Raw genomic sequence first — 16162 nt, 5'->3', positions numbered from 1 at the left:
CGCTTCAGGTTACAGACTCCACTAACCCAGAAATAGTGCTTCAGGTTAAGAACTTTGCTTCAAGATGAGAACATAAATCGTGCTCCGGCGGTGCGGAGACAGCAGGGGGGCCCATTAGCTAAAGTGGTGCTTCAGGTTAAGAACAGTTTCAGGTTAAGAACAGACCTCCGAAACGAATTAAGTACTTAACCCGAGGTACCACTGTAATAATAATAATAATATATCCCACCCATCTGGCTGGGTTTCCCTAGCCACCCTGGCTGGCTTACAGCATATATAAAAACACAACAAAACATCAAACATTAAAAAACAGAATATCCCATACAGGCAACAAGCCAAACAATAAATCAATAGAAACCAAAAATAATGATGAGTTTGATAACAACAACAACAACAACAACAAACAGTTTACACTTATACCCAAATTAAAATAACCCCAACCCCAACCAAACATTTAAACAACCCCCACCCAACAAAAAACAAAACAGAGGAACCAAAATTAGAACCGTTTAAAACATTGTAAAACTTTTTAGCCAGCTTCCCCAACCCAAGAGTTGTTCCAGCAATGTCTCTCTGGCCTCCCAGGAGCCTCTTTTATCACCATCCCGTTAAAAGTACACCTTTTAAAAGTCACTATTGTTGCGCAGTGCAAATGGAATTTTTGCACGTTGTCGCCTTCAACGATTGGAGAGCACGGGAGGAGAAATCTGCAAGACTTCCAAATATCTCTGAACTGCAAGAGAATAATAGAGAAGGCAGGCTCATAAAATACCCTCATCGTTACGGTATTTATTTAGTGGCATCACTGATCCTGGCACTTTGCAGAGTACAAAAGGGCAGGTCCCTGCCCTGAGGAGCTTACAATAATTATAAGTCATGGAAGGAAAAGGGTGTGTGTGTGTCAGAGTTAATAGGAAAGTATTTGTGGATGTTTCCGTTTAAATTCTGTAGCCTTAGATATTGGCTGAAGTTACAATAAGGCATGGAAACAATATCACATGGAACAAGGCTGCAGTCCAGTTGTGATGTTGTTGAGCTGTTCTACTGTGCTTTTTTTCTGGGGTGACGCAGGGGTACTCATACCCCTAAACATTTTGTGAATCTAAGTTTGGCCTCATTGAGGGGCAGTATTTCATTATGAGTAGGAAAATGAGAGTACCCCTAAACATTTTTTTTGGAAAAAAGCACCGGCTGATGGGATATAATATCCACTAACATGCAATATATTTAGAGCAATTTCGCAAACAGGACACCTTGAGTTTTATCTTGCAGGAACCCAACACCCCTTGCTTTCCTCCCCTTGGGTTAGTAACAAACAGATATAGTTACTACTGCTGCATACTTTCATTGGCATAATCAGTTGCAACTTTTAATTTATTTATGAACAGAAGCAAAGGTGAATAAGGGGAACAGTGAGTTAGCATTTAGGCTATTATTGTGTTCTAGTATATTACCATAACAGGGTTTTTGTTTTGTTTTTTAAAGATGGCCTTCGAATACTCCATGTAAATCTTTGTTTATTGAATTTATGTTATCTAAAGCTTCCATCAGTATCATAAAAAGCTATGTTGAGGTTTTAGTATTGTGCTTGTTGTTGTTTAGTTGTTTAGTCATGTCTGACTCTTCGTGACCCCCTGGACCAGAGCACGCCAGGCCCTCCTGTCTTCCACTGCCTCCCGCAGTTTGGTCAAACTCATGTTCGTAGCTTCAAGAACACTGTCCAACCATCTCGTCCTCTGTTGTCCCCTTCTCCTTGTGTCCTCCATCTTTCCCAACATCAGGGTCTTTTTCAGGGAGTCTTCTCTTCTCATGAGGTGGCAAAAGTACTGGAGCCTCAGCTTCAGGATCTGTCCTTCCAGTGAGCACTCAGGGTTGATTTCCTTCAGAATGGAGAGGTTTGATCTTCTTGCAGTCCATGGGACTCTCAAGAGTCTCCTCCAGCACCATAATTCAAAAGCATCCATTCTTTGGCAGTCAGCCTTCTTTATGGTCCAGCTCTCACTTCCATACATCACTATTAGTATTGTGCAGATTTATTTAAATTCAGTTCAGTTAACTAATTTCCTTCCACTTTACCATGCAGTTCTGTCAGGGAGATAACCTGCATCAGAACAGGTTTACGACAGCAGGGCAATCCTATTCGCCAATGTGCTCAATTTCCTTGCAATGTTGTGGAGAGACCCTGGTGGTGCAAGGAGCCCTTTCTCCATAGTTCTGCTTGGAGAATCCATTGTGTGTGTTGTGTGCACAATCTGAGACCATCCATGACAATATAGCCCAATCCTATCACCAAAGTTGCAGATTTCCTGTGTGGAAGTTTATACCCTGGTGGTGTGCTGTGATTAGGTTCTGATTTGTACTATAGCCTATTCTCTGTCGTGGTGATGTAGATACGGCAGTCATTGGAGGGCAGCAACACTTCTTAAAATTTGCTTTTCCTCTCGTTGAACTCAATGGTGCCAGCTCTGAGGTCAGTGCAGTGGTACCTCCAGTTGCGCACAGGATCCTTTCCAGAGCTCTGGTTGGATCCCGAGGAATTCGCAACCGGAGGTGCCTATTCTGCGCATGGCATGGTAGAGCACTTCTGCGCATGTGTGCGGGGCGAAACCCCAAAAATGCTTCTGGGTTTGCCGCGTTCACATCCTGAAGGATACGCAACCAGAGGTGTGCGTATCCAGGGGTACCACTGTATAGCGTTGCACTATCAATGGGGGGCATGATTGTAGCCTGAATAAATACAGGATAGGTGTGTTCTTTCCCTTTCTAGCTGTTCCACCAGCATAGCTTCACTGGTGCAGCACAGTGGAGTATTTGACAGGCCCATATGGGGAGTTGCACCTGCACATCCTTTGTGGCAGCAGTGTAACGGATACTGATGTGCTAGGAGGACAGCAGATCTCTTCCACATCCTAATGGCAGCTGGCGCAATAAGGACTGCACCCTAAATCTTCCATGCATGTCAGCATGGGGAGTTAGGATATTGTAGTGACTTAGTAGGATATAACAGCAACATCATAACAGTCAAGATGTTAAGGCTGTGTAACAACTACAGTGCCAACACAAGGGCTTTGGAAAGAGGCAGATTTGTGGCTGTGGTAGGAAAGGTTGGAGAGCTTATTCAGAATCTTATCCTCCCCTGCCACTGAAAAGTTATTACAGGGATGGGAGAGATGTTGTAATTAGCTACATCCCATAGGAGTCAATAGGAGCCCAGGTTGACTTCCCAGTATCACCACCCAGCCACACACAGACTAGACTATCAACTCAGGAGCCAATCATGGCACAGCAAGGACACATTGCTCATTTTGCAGTGTCCATCTGCTTTCATATTTTATTTTATTTTAAAGACTAATAACAATCATTGAAAAAAGTGAAAGTAATCACTGGACACAAGATCAACCCATTGTTTAATACAGTGGTACCTCAGGTTAAGAACTTAATTCGTTCTGGAGGTCCGTTCTTAACCTGAAACTGTTCTTAACCTGAGGTACCCCTTTAGCTAATGGGACCTCCTGCTGCTGCCGTGCCGCTGCCACACGATTTCTGTTCTCATCCTGAAGTAAAGTTTTTAACCCGAGGTACTATTTCTGGCCCCTTCATGGATCACTGCTTTGCCGTGGCGAAGGGGCTTGAATAACTCAGAGAAGCTATGAGCTATGCTGTGCAGGGCCACCCAAGATGGACAGGTCATAGTGGAGAGTTTTGACCAAATGTGATCCACCTGGAGCAAGAACCGGCAAGCCACTCCAGTACCCCTGCCAAGAAAACGCCATGGACAAAGACAAAAAGGTCCGTATAGTTAAAGCTATGGTTTTCCCAGTAGTGATGTATGGAAGTGAGAGCTGGACCATAAAGAAGGCTGATTGCCAAAGAATGGATGCTTTTGAATTATGGTGCTGGAGGAGACTCTTGAGAGTCCGATGGACTGCAAGAAGATCAAACCTCTCCATTCTGAAGGAAATCAGCCCTGAGTGCTCACTAGAAAGACAGATCGTGAAGCTGAGGCTCCAATACTTTGGCCACTTCATGAGATGAGAAGACTCCCTGGAAAAGACCCTGATGTTGGGAAAGATTGAAGGCACAAATAGAAGGGGACGACAGAGGACGAGATGGTTGGACAGTGTTCTCGAAGCTACCAGCATGAGTTTGACCAAACTGCGGGAGGCAGTGGAAGACAGGAGTGCCTGGCGTGCTCTAGTCCATGGGGTCACAAAGAGTCAGACACGACTAAACGACTAAACAACAACAACAACAACTACTCTTTCTGGGTTAGCGGAGTCTGTAACCTGAAGCGTCTGTAACCCGAGGTACCACTGTAATCCAAACTGTGTCCTGAGCATCTCAACTAGGTCTATGCGGGTAGTTAGAAATAAAATTAAGACACATGTCAATTTTAATAACACCATAAATACAGGAAGTAGCTGAGAAGGAAAACATCAGGAGTACCAGATGGTTTACAGCAAACCGTTTTCGATATGAATAAGTTCCTTGGTCTGTAAATAGCAAACACTTTTGACACTTTAATAGGAACATGCTGCACTATTTAAACTGTGAAAGCGGGGGTCCGATTCATACAGCTGTCTTCCACATTTTGCTGCATGGAATAAGCCTCCCAGACAGGCAGAGGAGTATTCCATCCCGTGACTAGCCTATGAGTTCCTGAATTCAGACCTTCATGAATTCTGCCCTCAAATATTCCACCCCTTGCACTTACATCCGCTTTCCTATTCCGCACAGCCATTGGTTCCCATATGTGAAATATATTGGCATTGTTTTCAGCTCTCCTACTCCACTGTTAAGCAGAGGTAGGACAGCCATCTATCATGGATGCCTTGGTTGAGCTCCCTGAATTGCAGGGGGTTGGCAGAGATGACCCTGCAGGTCCCTTCCAAGTCTATAATGCTTATTAAAGGAGAGAGCAGGCACTATACAAATCTTCTTCACGACTTGTAAGTGTTCCACAAAAGGCTAGTCACATATAGAGTTAGATATGGGGATATTGTCATGGAAACAGTTTATCTGAGCTAGTGAGGCGGGGAGAGGAGTGTTAAAAAGTGCAAATTTCAAATGTCTCCTTTCATCTTTATCTGTTCTTGCTCTTCTTTGTAGGATATATTTGCTTTCTTGGCAGTTAGTGCCGCTCCTAGGTAATGTTGAGACTCTGGGACTTAACATTCAAATGCCCCTGCCCCGCCACTTTTAGATGATAACATTAATTCATTGACTTACTTAATTCAAAATGTGATCAGCCAGTGCTGCCATGCTTTGGAGATGCTGCTGCGGCTCATTCGGTTTATTACATATTGCTGTATTTGGTATAAGTTGTTTATTTTAAAGTTATTATGACTTTTTATATAGGATCTTATTGTTACTATTAATGTATGATGTATGATGATGATGTGTGTGTTGGAAGCTGCCCAGAGTAGCTGGGGCAACCCAGCCAGATGGGCGGGGTAATGATGATTATTATTATTATTAATAAAAATAATAATAATAAGTGGGGCCCTCACCAGCCCCAAGCTCTGTCCTGAGGGCACCAGTGTCTGCAATCCTACTTTCAAAGGCAGATCCATCACTCACTCCTTCGTTTACAAAACCAGAGGGTGAATGCTGAAGAATAGTTAGTAGGAATGGTACCACACCTGCTTCCCCATGTTTCTGTTATTTGTCCACTTTGCTTTTCGGAGGTTTCATAGAGTTTTCATTGAGTTTTCACTATCTGTATCTGTTCTCAGAATTGCAAAGACATTTATTCTCCCATGGTACTGGTTGGGATGGGTGATTCTAGGAAAGGGGGAAATGGGCCTGCACTCCTGTTATGCTAAATCTGCCCAAACAATAACTTTTGCCTTCTTTTCTTTGAGGCATGGCTCATCTTTTATTTTTGAAGCAGACTGATGAGATGGGTGGAAAGGCAAGTGAGCTTTTAACTAGGAGGTTGTCTCAAAAAGTGAACCCAGATAACTTCCAGCCTAAATCTAGCATTCAACTGCATTCAGAAGCCCTATGTTCCATTAATGTGCATGCAGCCAAACTGTGTTTTTAAAAAAAGTTTTTTTTAAAACACATATTAAAACAAATCAAATATTTCATATAGCATAAGATCTAAGTTACAAAAAGCTGGAACACCTGTCTTTATGCTGCAGCCTGCATCTGTCTACAGGGAAGTACATGCTGGTGTCCACAGTGGTTTAAAATCCGACATTCCTCCACTGATTCCTATGGACAACTCTCATTTCTGCCCCGGTGGCCGGAAAAAAGAGAGTAATACCTGTATAGATCTATCGAAACTGGTTCCACATAGTCTCTTTATTATAAGTCCAGAGTTTATTGCAACAGCCTATTCCCCCAAGGTAAGCATCAAAGACAGGAGTTCATGTCCATCCTTCATATAGAAATCTGAAAATATTTAAATGGTTGAAATATAATTTGAGAAAATGAAAAACTGTGCTTTGAGAACCAAAACAGTCAATCACTACCATAGTTTGCACATATATAATATACAACCTTTCTGAGCTTGCCCCCACATTCAGAATTGTCTTACATGCCATCCGAACTCCAAGTGGGGCAAATTTCCAGGGAATTCAGGCACTTACCCAGGGTTCAATTTCCTTTGGAATGCGGCACAGCAGAAACTGTTGTGTCTAGGATATATGGTTTATTGACACATCTATACAACCTGAGCCTAAGATGGAGGGGTTCACAGCATTAACATGCAAAGAGGTTCTTGCTTCTCGCATAGACACAGGCTTGGATTCTAGCAGAAATCGGGCATGACTCTGACCCCCAGCTTCTGTCTGCAGCCTGTTCTCACCTCTCTCACACTCTAGATTATTTGCTTTCTCACTACCAGACGGGCAGGGAAGGGAGACCCACCCATTTGTCAGAGGGCGCCATCACTTATTTTGTTATACTAATGGTCTTCTTCTTCTTCGGCAATCACTCGTAGCCGAGTAAGATTGTCTTTCATGAACACGGTTTTAACAGTGAGTCTGTAAGTGAAAATAGAGGCCAATTCTGGATCCACACATCCTTCCACAGTGGGGACGTAAGTTTCCAGGTGGGAGTTGATCCCAGTGAGGGTTTGCCAAGCGTGCCTTCCTCTTAGCACGTTTCTCCCTTTCGTCCTGAGTTCTAACGGTGGTCCTTAATTCTAACGGGGGCCCTTTATTGGCAACTTCCTGCAGTTTAAAGGAGCAGGGAATCGTGTATTTATTGCTATATTCTTCTCTTTTTTTCTTTTTAAGTGAGGGGTAAGGAAGGAACATCCCCTTCCCCTCCCCACATCGCGGCAAGCCTTGAAATCCGGGGGCAAAACGGAGGAGAAGCGGGAAAGATCGCGAAGCGAACTCGGAAGCTCTCAGTTACGTGCGAGTCTACATTAAAAAAATCATAACAATCACATTCTACTACGTCACAACGATAGAGCTGACGAGCGGTAGAGCGTCGCCTCACTGTCCGTACGCCCAGGTAGAACCTTGGCGGATTGGCCGCTGTTCGGGAGGAGGGGGATAGAGAGGTATCTCAGCTCTTTTCCGCTTCCGGTGAGGCTTCGTACTTGCGATGGCGGCCCCTCAGCCCGTTTGCAGCTTCCTCTTCAAGAAGCGTCGCCCCGCGCCCGGGAGGGGCCAGCGCAAAAGGCCGGGCAGCGACCAGGAGCCCGGTGAGAGACCCAGCCAGTCGGCGCTGGGGGTGGGTGGACCAAGGGGGGGCAGTTAGGCTAACCTTCCTTGTTGTCATGATGGGGCTGCCATTGAAAAGCGCTCGGAGAACTGTTTTTATTGCAATTATTTGCATGGTATATCCGTGTGTCACACACGCACACAATTTTTGTCCGTGTTTGCTTTTTTAATGACTGCCTTGTTTTTTTACTTGTTGAATTCTTCTATCTTACCCAGGGCAGCAACTTAACAACCGACCAAAACAAAGGGACAAACATCCCCTTAAATACACATACTGTACAGATACATTAAAAACCAAGGGGGAAATGTAATATGTTAAGGAAAATACCTGACCGGCTTCCAATTAGTGTTTTGTAGGTTGTAATTGTCTTGTTTAACCACTATGTCCATGTTAAAAATAGTTCTAGTCCCCACCTTCCACACATCCATGTACCTGTGGTTCGTTTATTTTGGTTTTATTTTATGTCTCTTGTGTGTTCAACAGTGATCTATAATTGTATATGGACTATGTTTATTGTCACCAGATCCTATTGGATAACATTGCTATTTGCATAATCTCCTATTACCTTTTAAATATATATATAGCCATAGGAAAGAGAGCTAGCAGGCTTCTTCTGAACCTGTTGTTTAGGAACAAAAGTAAGCCATTGCCTCTTGAATAAAGCAGCTTGGTTCATAGGATCATAAACTTATTGCAGTGGGGTGGGAGGGCCCCGTAGCCAAACAAGGGACTTAGGTATTTCATGGGAGATGCAGTCTGCCAATATAAATCTGTTTTAGTACTTTGATAATGTTTGTGTCCCTCCACCCAACAGGGAGCAGCAGTGATGAAGGCAGCACGGTGGTCAGGAAGGAGAGACGCAAGGAAGTTTCCAACCCCATGATTCAGAAGGTGATGCCGTTTCCCCAAGTGCCCATGAATATGTCCCCTCTTGAATGTTTCTTAGTTAACTCCCACCAATTTTTCCATCTTCTAGACCAAGAAAAGTGTGAAAGAACACACCTCATACGCGTCCAGCAGTAGCGATGACGAGGGCAAGTCTAAAAGAATTGGAGTTGCATATAAGTCTACAAGATCTGCGGTACGAGTGTTTAAAGTGTGCGAAACCAACATTAGGTGATGCACAGCTTATTGGCAAGAGCTTCTGACGCCAAGCACTTGAATAATAGCAAGTAAAATTGCAAGGGGTGTGTGTGTGAATCTCTGCCCATGGCTTCCCTGCTGGCATCTGTCCTTATTGACAGTGGAGTGCCTCTTTGGGAGCGAGGTCAAGCTGTTGGAAGGTTGCAGCACCTTGTTGTGGCTGTAGAGACAGATGTAGGAGAGACATGTTTTGTTGCAGCTGGGGCAGATGAAGGTGTCCAGTTATGCTGCTACAGATGCACCATGGCATTTCTTCTCTCTGTGCTTTTCCCAGCGGTCATTTGTCCTTTGCCAGTAGCTGATTTCACAGCTTCCATGTTCCTTAACTGCAATATATAGCTATTTACTGGTGGCCTTTGTACACATCTGCGGACCATTTTTATAGTTTTATGAAGTAACCCAGGGATGGTATGTACTTGCCTTTGTAGGTTATCCCAGTGACAGGCTCATAAGGTGCAGCAGCAATTGGCTCCACCCTCTCCCAAGCTCTACTCTGGTTAGGGGTGCTGGGGTTAATAATAATAATAATAATAATAATAATAATAATAATAATAATATCAGGCCCTCCAAGTCTGAAGTCTGGCAACCCCTGCATTAGAGAGAGCATGCATCTGTTTGAATGAATCACTAGAATAACTGCTAATTCCAATAACAGTTTAATGCTAGCTTAAAGGTAAAGGGACCCCTGACCATTAGGTCCAGTCATGGCCGACTCTGGGGTTGTGGCGCTCATCTTGCTTTATTGGCCGAGGGAGCCGGCATGTGGCCAGCATGACTAAGCCACTTCTGACGAACCAGAGCAGCGCACGGAAACGCCGTTTACCTTCCCGCCAGAGCGGTACCTATTTATCTACTTGCACTTTGATGCGCTTTCGAACTGCTGGTTGGCAGGAGCAGGGACCGAGCAACGGGAGCTCACCCCGTCGCGGGGATTCGAACCGCCGACCTTCTGATCAGCAAGTCCTAGGCTCTGTGGTTTAACCCATAGCACCACCCGCGTCCCTTCAATGCTAGCTTAGTATTGTTCACTACCCATGCTGCCCTACTAATAACATTCTTGTATCTTAGAAACCTGTGGGTCCGGAGGACATGGGCGCAACAGCTATATATGAGCTGGACACAGAGAAAGAGAAAGATGCACAAGCCATTTTTGAACGCAGCCAGCAAATACAGAAGGTGGGTATCTTTACCATTTAAAGGTTCCTTCCTTTACTACAAGTTTTACCTTCAAGGAATGGACAAGAGTTTCTTGGTGGCATTTCTCATTTTTATTTTGCACCTCTTCCTTATTTCCCCCCAAGAGACTGCTGCTAGCATAATCTTTCTGGCCACTTGTATCACAGCCATCCTCTTCCTATTCCCTTCACAGATTTCCTCCTCCAGGTACATCACATTTTTATTTTTGCAATATTCAGTACTATTCTTGTTTCTGTTTTCTGCTGCTGTCTGGTCTCATCTCTGTTGTTCTGTATTTCACCAGTGCTCTTCTAAGCCGCTGCTTCATTGTACCAGTATGTGGGAATTGAGCTGGTTTCATGTGAGCAAGCTGCTGCTCTGGTGTCAACCATGCTGTTTTGCTGATGTGGTTTTTCCTCCCTGTCTCTGCTCAGGAACTTGAAGGGAAGGAAGACGATAAGATTTACCGTGGGATCAATAATTACCAAAAGTATGTGAAGCCAAAGGATACGTCCATGGGGAATGCTTCCTCAGGAATGGTAAGGTAAGGCAGGAAAGCATGAAACTTATCCTCAAAGAAAAACATTTTGCAGCACGGTGGCTCTAGGTAAATTTTGTGCCTCAGAAAAATCCAGCTGGCTGATTTTTCTAACATTGCATTTTTTCCAATTACAAATCCTGCTCCTATTTCTAAGTTGCTTATGGTGTTGAGAAGTTCTCAGCTTACACTGCATATACATGATTTAATTTGTATGGCACTTTCCCATTGTTAAAATGATGCTCAAGCTTACAGCATGGAAAAAATACTTAATTATAAATAACAAAAACAGAAATTATAAATAAAATACAGCAAAAAGTACACAACCAAATTGAAGAGTTTCCACATTAAATCATAAGAAGATCTAAAAATAGATACAAAAAATAATAACAGCAACAACCCCGCTCCCATCAAAGCCCAACTAAACAGCTCCTCAACCCAAGAATCTGATCAACACCTCAGCTTTTGTAGCTGAAGTCAGTCAGGACCCCACCCTCCCAGGCCAGGTGGGAAAAGGTGTGCAAGGCAGGGAGCAAGTCTCCCAGGACTCACAGCCAAGATGTATACAGTGGTACCTCGGGTTAAGTACTTAATTCGTTCCGGAGGTCTGTTCTTAACCTGAAACTGTTCTTAACCTGAAGCACCACTTTAGCTAACGGGGCCTCCCGCTGCTGCTGCGCTGCTGGAACACGATTTCTGTTCTCATCCTGAAGCAAAGTTCTTAACCCGAGGTACTATTTCTGGGTTAGAGGAGTCTGTAACCTGAAGCGTATGTAACCCGAAGCGTATGTAACCCGAGGTACTACTGTAGTTGTTCTTCATAGATTTGCAGTATTGTGGTGAGTCAACATGCATATCTCTATGCATCCCAGAATGCTCTCTTTGTTCTATGAAGTTCATGCAGTTGACATGCCAGCAATAAATACCACCAAAATATAGCAGGATGACCGAAACAGATTTCCTGAAAATTCCAGATTTTTTAAAAAGCCAGTGTTAAACAGGTTTTGAAATATCACGTGAAGCCACCTTTCTCTTTATCAGATTTGTTCTTCAAATCTTCTTACTTAAAAAAGCCTCACCATTACCCATCTAACTACCACTTGAACCTCTCCTTGCTCCTACATCACAACTTATTATCTCCTTCTCCTGTTTTAAGGCCTTTCTTCTTCATTTCAGGAAGGGACCCATACGAGCCCCAGAGCATCTCAGGGCCACTGTGCGATGGGACTACCAACCTGACATCTGCAAGGATTATAAGGAAACTGGGTTTTGTGGATTTGGAGGTGAATGGCTGTTTCATATACTTTTCCTAATAGCGGATCTGTGTGATACCTGCTTCGATTGTGCATCTCCATAAACGTAGAGGAAGTTGGCAGCAAGACAGAAATCACTGACAAATGCTCACACGTTGTATTGGTTTGCTTTTCCGATAGACAGCTGCAAATTCCTCCATGACCGATCGGACTACAAGCACGGCTGGCAGATTGAACGAGAATTGGATGAGGGACGCTATGGAGTTAATGGTATGTTGAGCAATCCTTGCTCTCTTGCCTGAAGTTGTTCACCTTAAGATGTTTGAATGAGGGACCAGGAAATAGGCCTTTCAGATTTGCATGGCACAAAATTTAGAGGTGTAGAGGGCAAGATCGATACTACCTTTGGGCTGCATTGGAGAATAAACTGGATGCATGACATCTAAGCCTTAATTAGAGACAAATTTCGAAGCTTTATCGTTAAATGCTATCAAGTATGCTTACATGTTTTGTCTAACTCCGATACTGATTTTGAAGACATTGGGAAAATTATCCCTAGGGGATCAGCCTTCCTGAACTGCTTTGTCCTCAGCACTTGTTTGCTTTCCTCCTAGAACTTTGGTATGAAACAAGGCTGGGGAACCTGATGGCTGGGTTTGATGGGAAGTTGGGTGCCATTCCAGGTCGCCCAACCACTGCCACAGTGTCCTTTCTCTTGGCAGATCAAAATGAGCAGATGACAGCAAAGGTTGCAAGGTTTTTAGCTGGGGCAATCAGAATAAGTTCCACTATTTGGCTATTGATTCAAAACCCTAAAATGTATTTTATATAATTCATTTTTTATTTCTATTCTTTGTATATAGTATTTTTTTAATTGCTATGGCTCATGGCTGACGCAAATAAATATTCATTCATTCATTCAAGTTGGGTGCCCAACACCAGGAGAAAGCATAACAGAACAGCCACTTCTAGTTCAAAAGATCCTCAAAAGATTAAAAAGTAAATGGATAATTGAGGGTCAGGCAGCCATTTGGGTGATTTAGCATATGTTAAGTGTTGCTATGCAGAGAGATGGATAAGTCACTTTGATGTTTAGGGGTATCTGGGACAAGTGATATTTGCTAATCAGAATTAGCAAGCAATACTAGACTACAAAGGTAAGGGGGCATAGTGCGCTAAGTATTTGTTTTTCTCCTTTTAATCCGCAAGCTTTTCAGTCACTGCTCAAGTTTTAACTAATGCTTTTCTGATGTTTCAAACTGCATGTGAGAGATTAAATCGGAAAAAGTGAGGAACAATCCATGTATTGTAGTAGCAGCTATCTTTCTACTTTGAATGAAAAGATTATAGCAGTTGTTTTGAACTGGTGTGAGTTTCTTGTAAGATCATTTAGTTGATTAAAAGTGCAAAGACTGCAATACAGCTGGCTTCCTTTCTGTGTTGCCTTCCTGCTACTTGTTGGTACTTAGTCATGGCTGTGGTGCTGTTCAGATGGGCAATTTGCAGAGTTCTCCTTAAGATTTCATCCATTAAGGCTCATGGGTCACGAGTTGCCTTCTCTTTGTACAACCCCCCCCCCCTTAGATCTTTGTGGGGCCTCTTCTGTTGTAAAAAACTTGTAAGATACTCAGTAGGATTGTGCTTTTATGATAGCCTGTGAGAGTACTGGGAACCAGGCATCTGCCTAGTTAAACTGCTGGAGCAAAGGCACCCCTCCTTTCTCTGTCTGTTAATAGAAAAGGGTGGGCGGGAGGGAGGAGAACAGGAGCAGATGGTTTGAGTGGGCAGTTTAATAAGCTCATTAAACCTAATATTTTCATCCTATGTGCTGGTGGCTTCAAAGGAGCCTAGATGTTGAAGGCTTGCCTATTCTTGGCAATATAGCTTCCTACACAGGGTGGGCAGGAGATAAGTCATCCCGTTATAGTTAGCAGCAGAACCAAGCAAATGCTTCTTTCTTTTGAGCAGATGATGAAAACTACGAGGTGAGCAGTGATGACGAAGAACTGCCTTTCAAGTGTTTCATTTGCAGAAGCTCCTTCAAGAATCCTGTGGTGACCAAGTAAGATGGCTGGAGGATCCAGATGCTCCTTTTGTTTAAACTTGGAAGCTTTCCACATAGAGCTATGCGGGGGACTTTAAAAATAAGAAATGTGGTGATGACGCACAGTGAAGATCTTGGCTGGGGTGCCAGCATTCTGCAATCAAAATTGCAGAAAAAAGCACACTTCTTTGTATTGGGGCATGGAGTTAAAAGGTAAAGGGACCCCTGACCATTAGGTCCAGTCGCGACCGACTCTAGGATTGCAGCGCTCATCTTGCTTTATTGGCCGAGGGAGCCGGTGTACAGCTTCTGGGTCATGTGGCCAGCATGACTAAGCTGCTTCTGGCTAACCAGAGCAGTGCACGGAAATGCCGTTTACCTTCCTGCTGGAGCGGTACCTATTTATCTACTTGCACTTTGACGTGCTTTCGAACTGCTAGGTTGGCAGGAGCAGGGACCGAGCAACGGGAGCTCACCCTGTTGCAGGGATTCGAACCGCCGACCTTCTGATTGGCAAGCCCTAGGCTCTGTGGTTTAACCCACAGCGCCACCCATGTCCCTAGGGGCATGGAGTTAACATCCCGCAAACTCCGTTGGCAACAACCAGTCACAATAGCGGTATTCTCAGTGTACGACTGTTTGAAGTTGAGACAAAAACAACCTCAAAAAGTGGGGCAAAAATATCAAAAAAGACATTCTGCTAGAAAGCTGCTGGAGCTGACTATCTTTGCTTCATGCTTTTTTCAGGTGTAAACATTACTTCTGTGAGAGATGTGCCCTGCAGCATTATCGGAAGTCTCAGCGATGTTACGTATGTGACAAGCAAACAAATGGTGTCTTCAACCCAGCGAAAGGTACTCTAGCCTGTGCTGGATTATGTCACATTGTGGGGGCGTGCAGCGTAGAAAGGTCTATTATTCTGATTGTGCTACAGCGAAATTACATGTTGGATGAACCAGAGGCCATTTAGAAGTTTTGTAATGGATAGGCATTATGCAAAATATCCCAGGTAATGGCAGAGGCGTCCACATTAATCCCTCAACAGAAAATAAACAGGTTAGCAGCCCCTCAGGTTCCCTGGTTCTAAGCTGAAAGTCGGGGCAGTGAACCACCTTTGACTGCAGGGCCAGATTCCAAAGGGGCCACCCTTCTGTGAGCCACTTTGATAGATGGGTGGCCTCCCCAGTCTGTCAATCCCTTGGCATCAGGTGTTTTCAACTTCAAGCTGCACTTTGCAAAGAAAAAAAATCAGGAATGCATTCCTGAGTCATGCTTTGCAACCATGGCTTTAATTTGGCGCATTTCGAATTTGGGGCCACTCTCTGCTGCCATGCAGGGTGCCAGATTCAAAAAGCACCAAAGCATGATTATTCCTTTGCAGCCATGACTTTTGGTTCGCTGCACTTTGTGTCAGGCACAAGGAAAAGTGTGATTTGCCCAAAACAGACTTGTGGGCCTAATTAGGTTCTCTACCACCGCTGTGAGTTATCCCTTTAAATGTTATTGCTGCAACTAAAGTGAGATGTTTTTCAACATCGCTGCCACCTGCCTCACACTTAAATGATCTATCCTTATCCAGAGGGAATCAGTGACAGAACTGGGAAGGTCAGGTGGAAAGTCTCCTGTAAAAAACCAATCTGTCCTGAGCAAGTAACCTTTGAGGCAGACCAGTGTTCCAAGTGGGGTGGTGCGTGTACTGGCCTTGGCTATTTGCCCACTTCAAAGGGGAACTTTATCCCAAAGTAGAATTTCATAATATGCTCTTCCCTTTAGAAGGAAGTTGTTTCTCAACAAGTTCTACAAACTTCTTAAGCGGTAGCTCCCCCACCACAGTGGCAGTAAGTGTTTTTCAACAGATGCCTCACCCTGAAGGGTGGAGGTGGAAAGAAACCAGAGGCTCTTACTGTGAATTTTACCCTTAACTCAAATGAATTTAAATATTTGTAACTAATTAAAATAAGGCCTCTAGGGCTGAGGAAAACTTGCCTATCCTGTTGGAAGCAAAAGAGCACTTTAGTTAGTGTTGCTTCTCCCGTCTGTCTTGTCATCCTGTGGGCTGGAATTATTTATATTCAGTGTGTGAACACCAAAGAAAGTAGTTTTCCAGTCATTTTTTGTGACTTGGGCCTTTTGTGTTATGAATCCTCACCCATACTTGGTCTTTTGTTTTTTTAGAGCTGATAACAAAGCTGGAAAAACGCAAGACTGAAGAGGGACCCCCAGATGATGTGGAAGAGCCAGTGACATTGCTCAGCCCTCATTCTCCACCCCCCTCCCTGCCTTCAGAAACTAGTTCTGTGGCTGAATAAATAACTTATACACAAA

At 43.9% G+C, this 16162-nt stretch overlaps 1 protein-coding gene across 1 annotated transcript in view; it reads left to right on the top strand.

Moving 5' to 3' along the window:
* LOC310690700 (E3 ubiquitin-protein ligase RNF113A-like) overlaps positions 1-16162 on the top strand; it is a 17335-nt gene extending 1173 nt beyond the window's left edge. Inside the window, exons 2-11 of the mRNA XM_083470182.1 lie at positions 7248-7663; positions 8498-8574; positions 8660-8764; positions 9895-10002; positions 10437-10546; positions 11717-11823; positions 11974-12063; positions 13762-13855; positions 14585-14691; positions 16013-16162. Coding sequence (XP_083326308.1) covers positions 7564-7663; positions 8498-8574; positions 8660-8764; positions 9895-10002; positions 10437-10546; positions 11717-11823; positions 11974-12063; positions 13762-13855; positions 14585-14691; positions 16013-16146 — 1032 coding nt within the window. The 5' untranslated portion in view covers positions 7248-7563 and the 3' untranslated portion in view covers positions 16147-16162. The remainder of the gene's footprint in view (positions 1-7247; positions 7664-8497; positions 8575-8659; positions 8765-9894; positions 10003-10436; positions 10547-11716; positions 11824-11973; positions 12064-13761; positions 13856-14584; positions 14692-16012) is intronic.

The sequence above is a fragment of the Podarcis liolepis genome (assembly GCF_965112155.1).
Source record: "Podarcis liolepis genome assembly, chromosome: 13".
NCBI classification, from domain to species: domain Eukaryota; kingdom Metazoa; phylum Chordata; class Lepidosauria; order Squamata; family Lacertidae; genus Podarcis; species Podarcis liolepis.
Note: the sequence above shows the minus strand (reverse complement) of the source record. Positions and strands in the feature narration are given on the sequence as shown.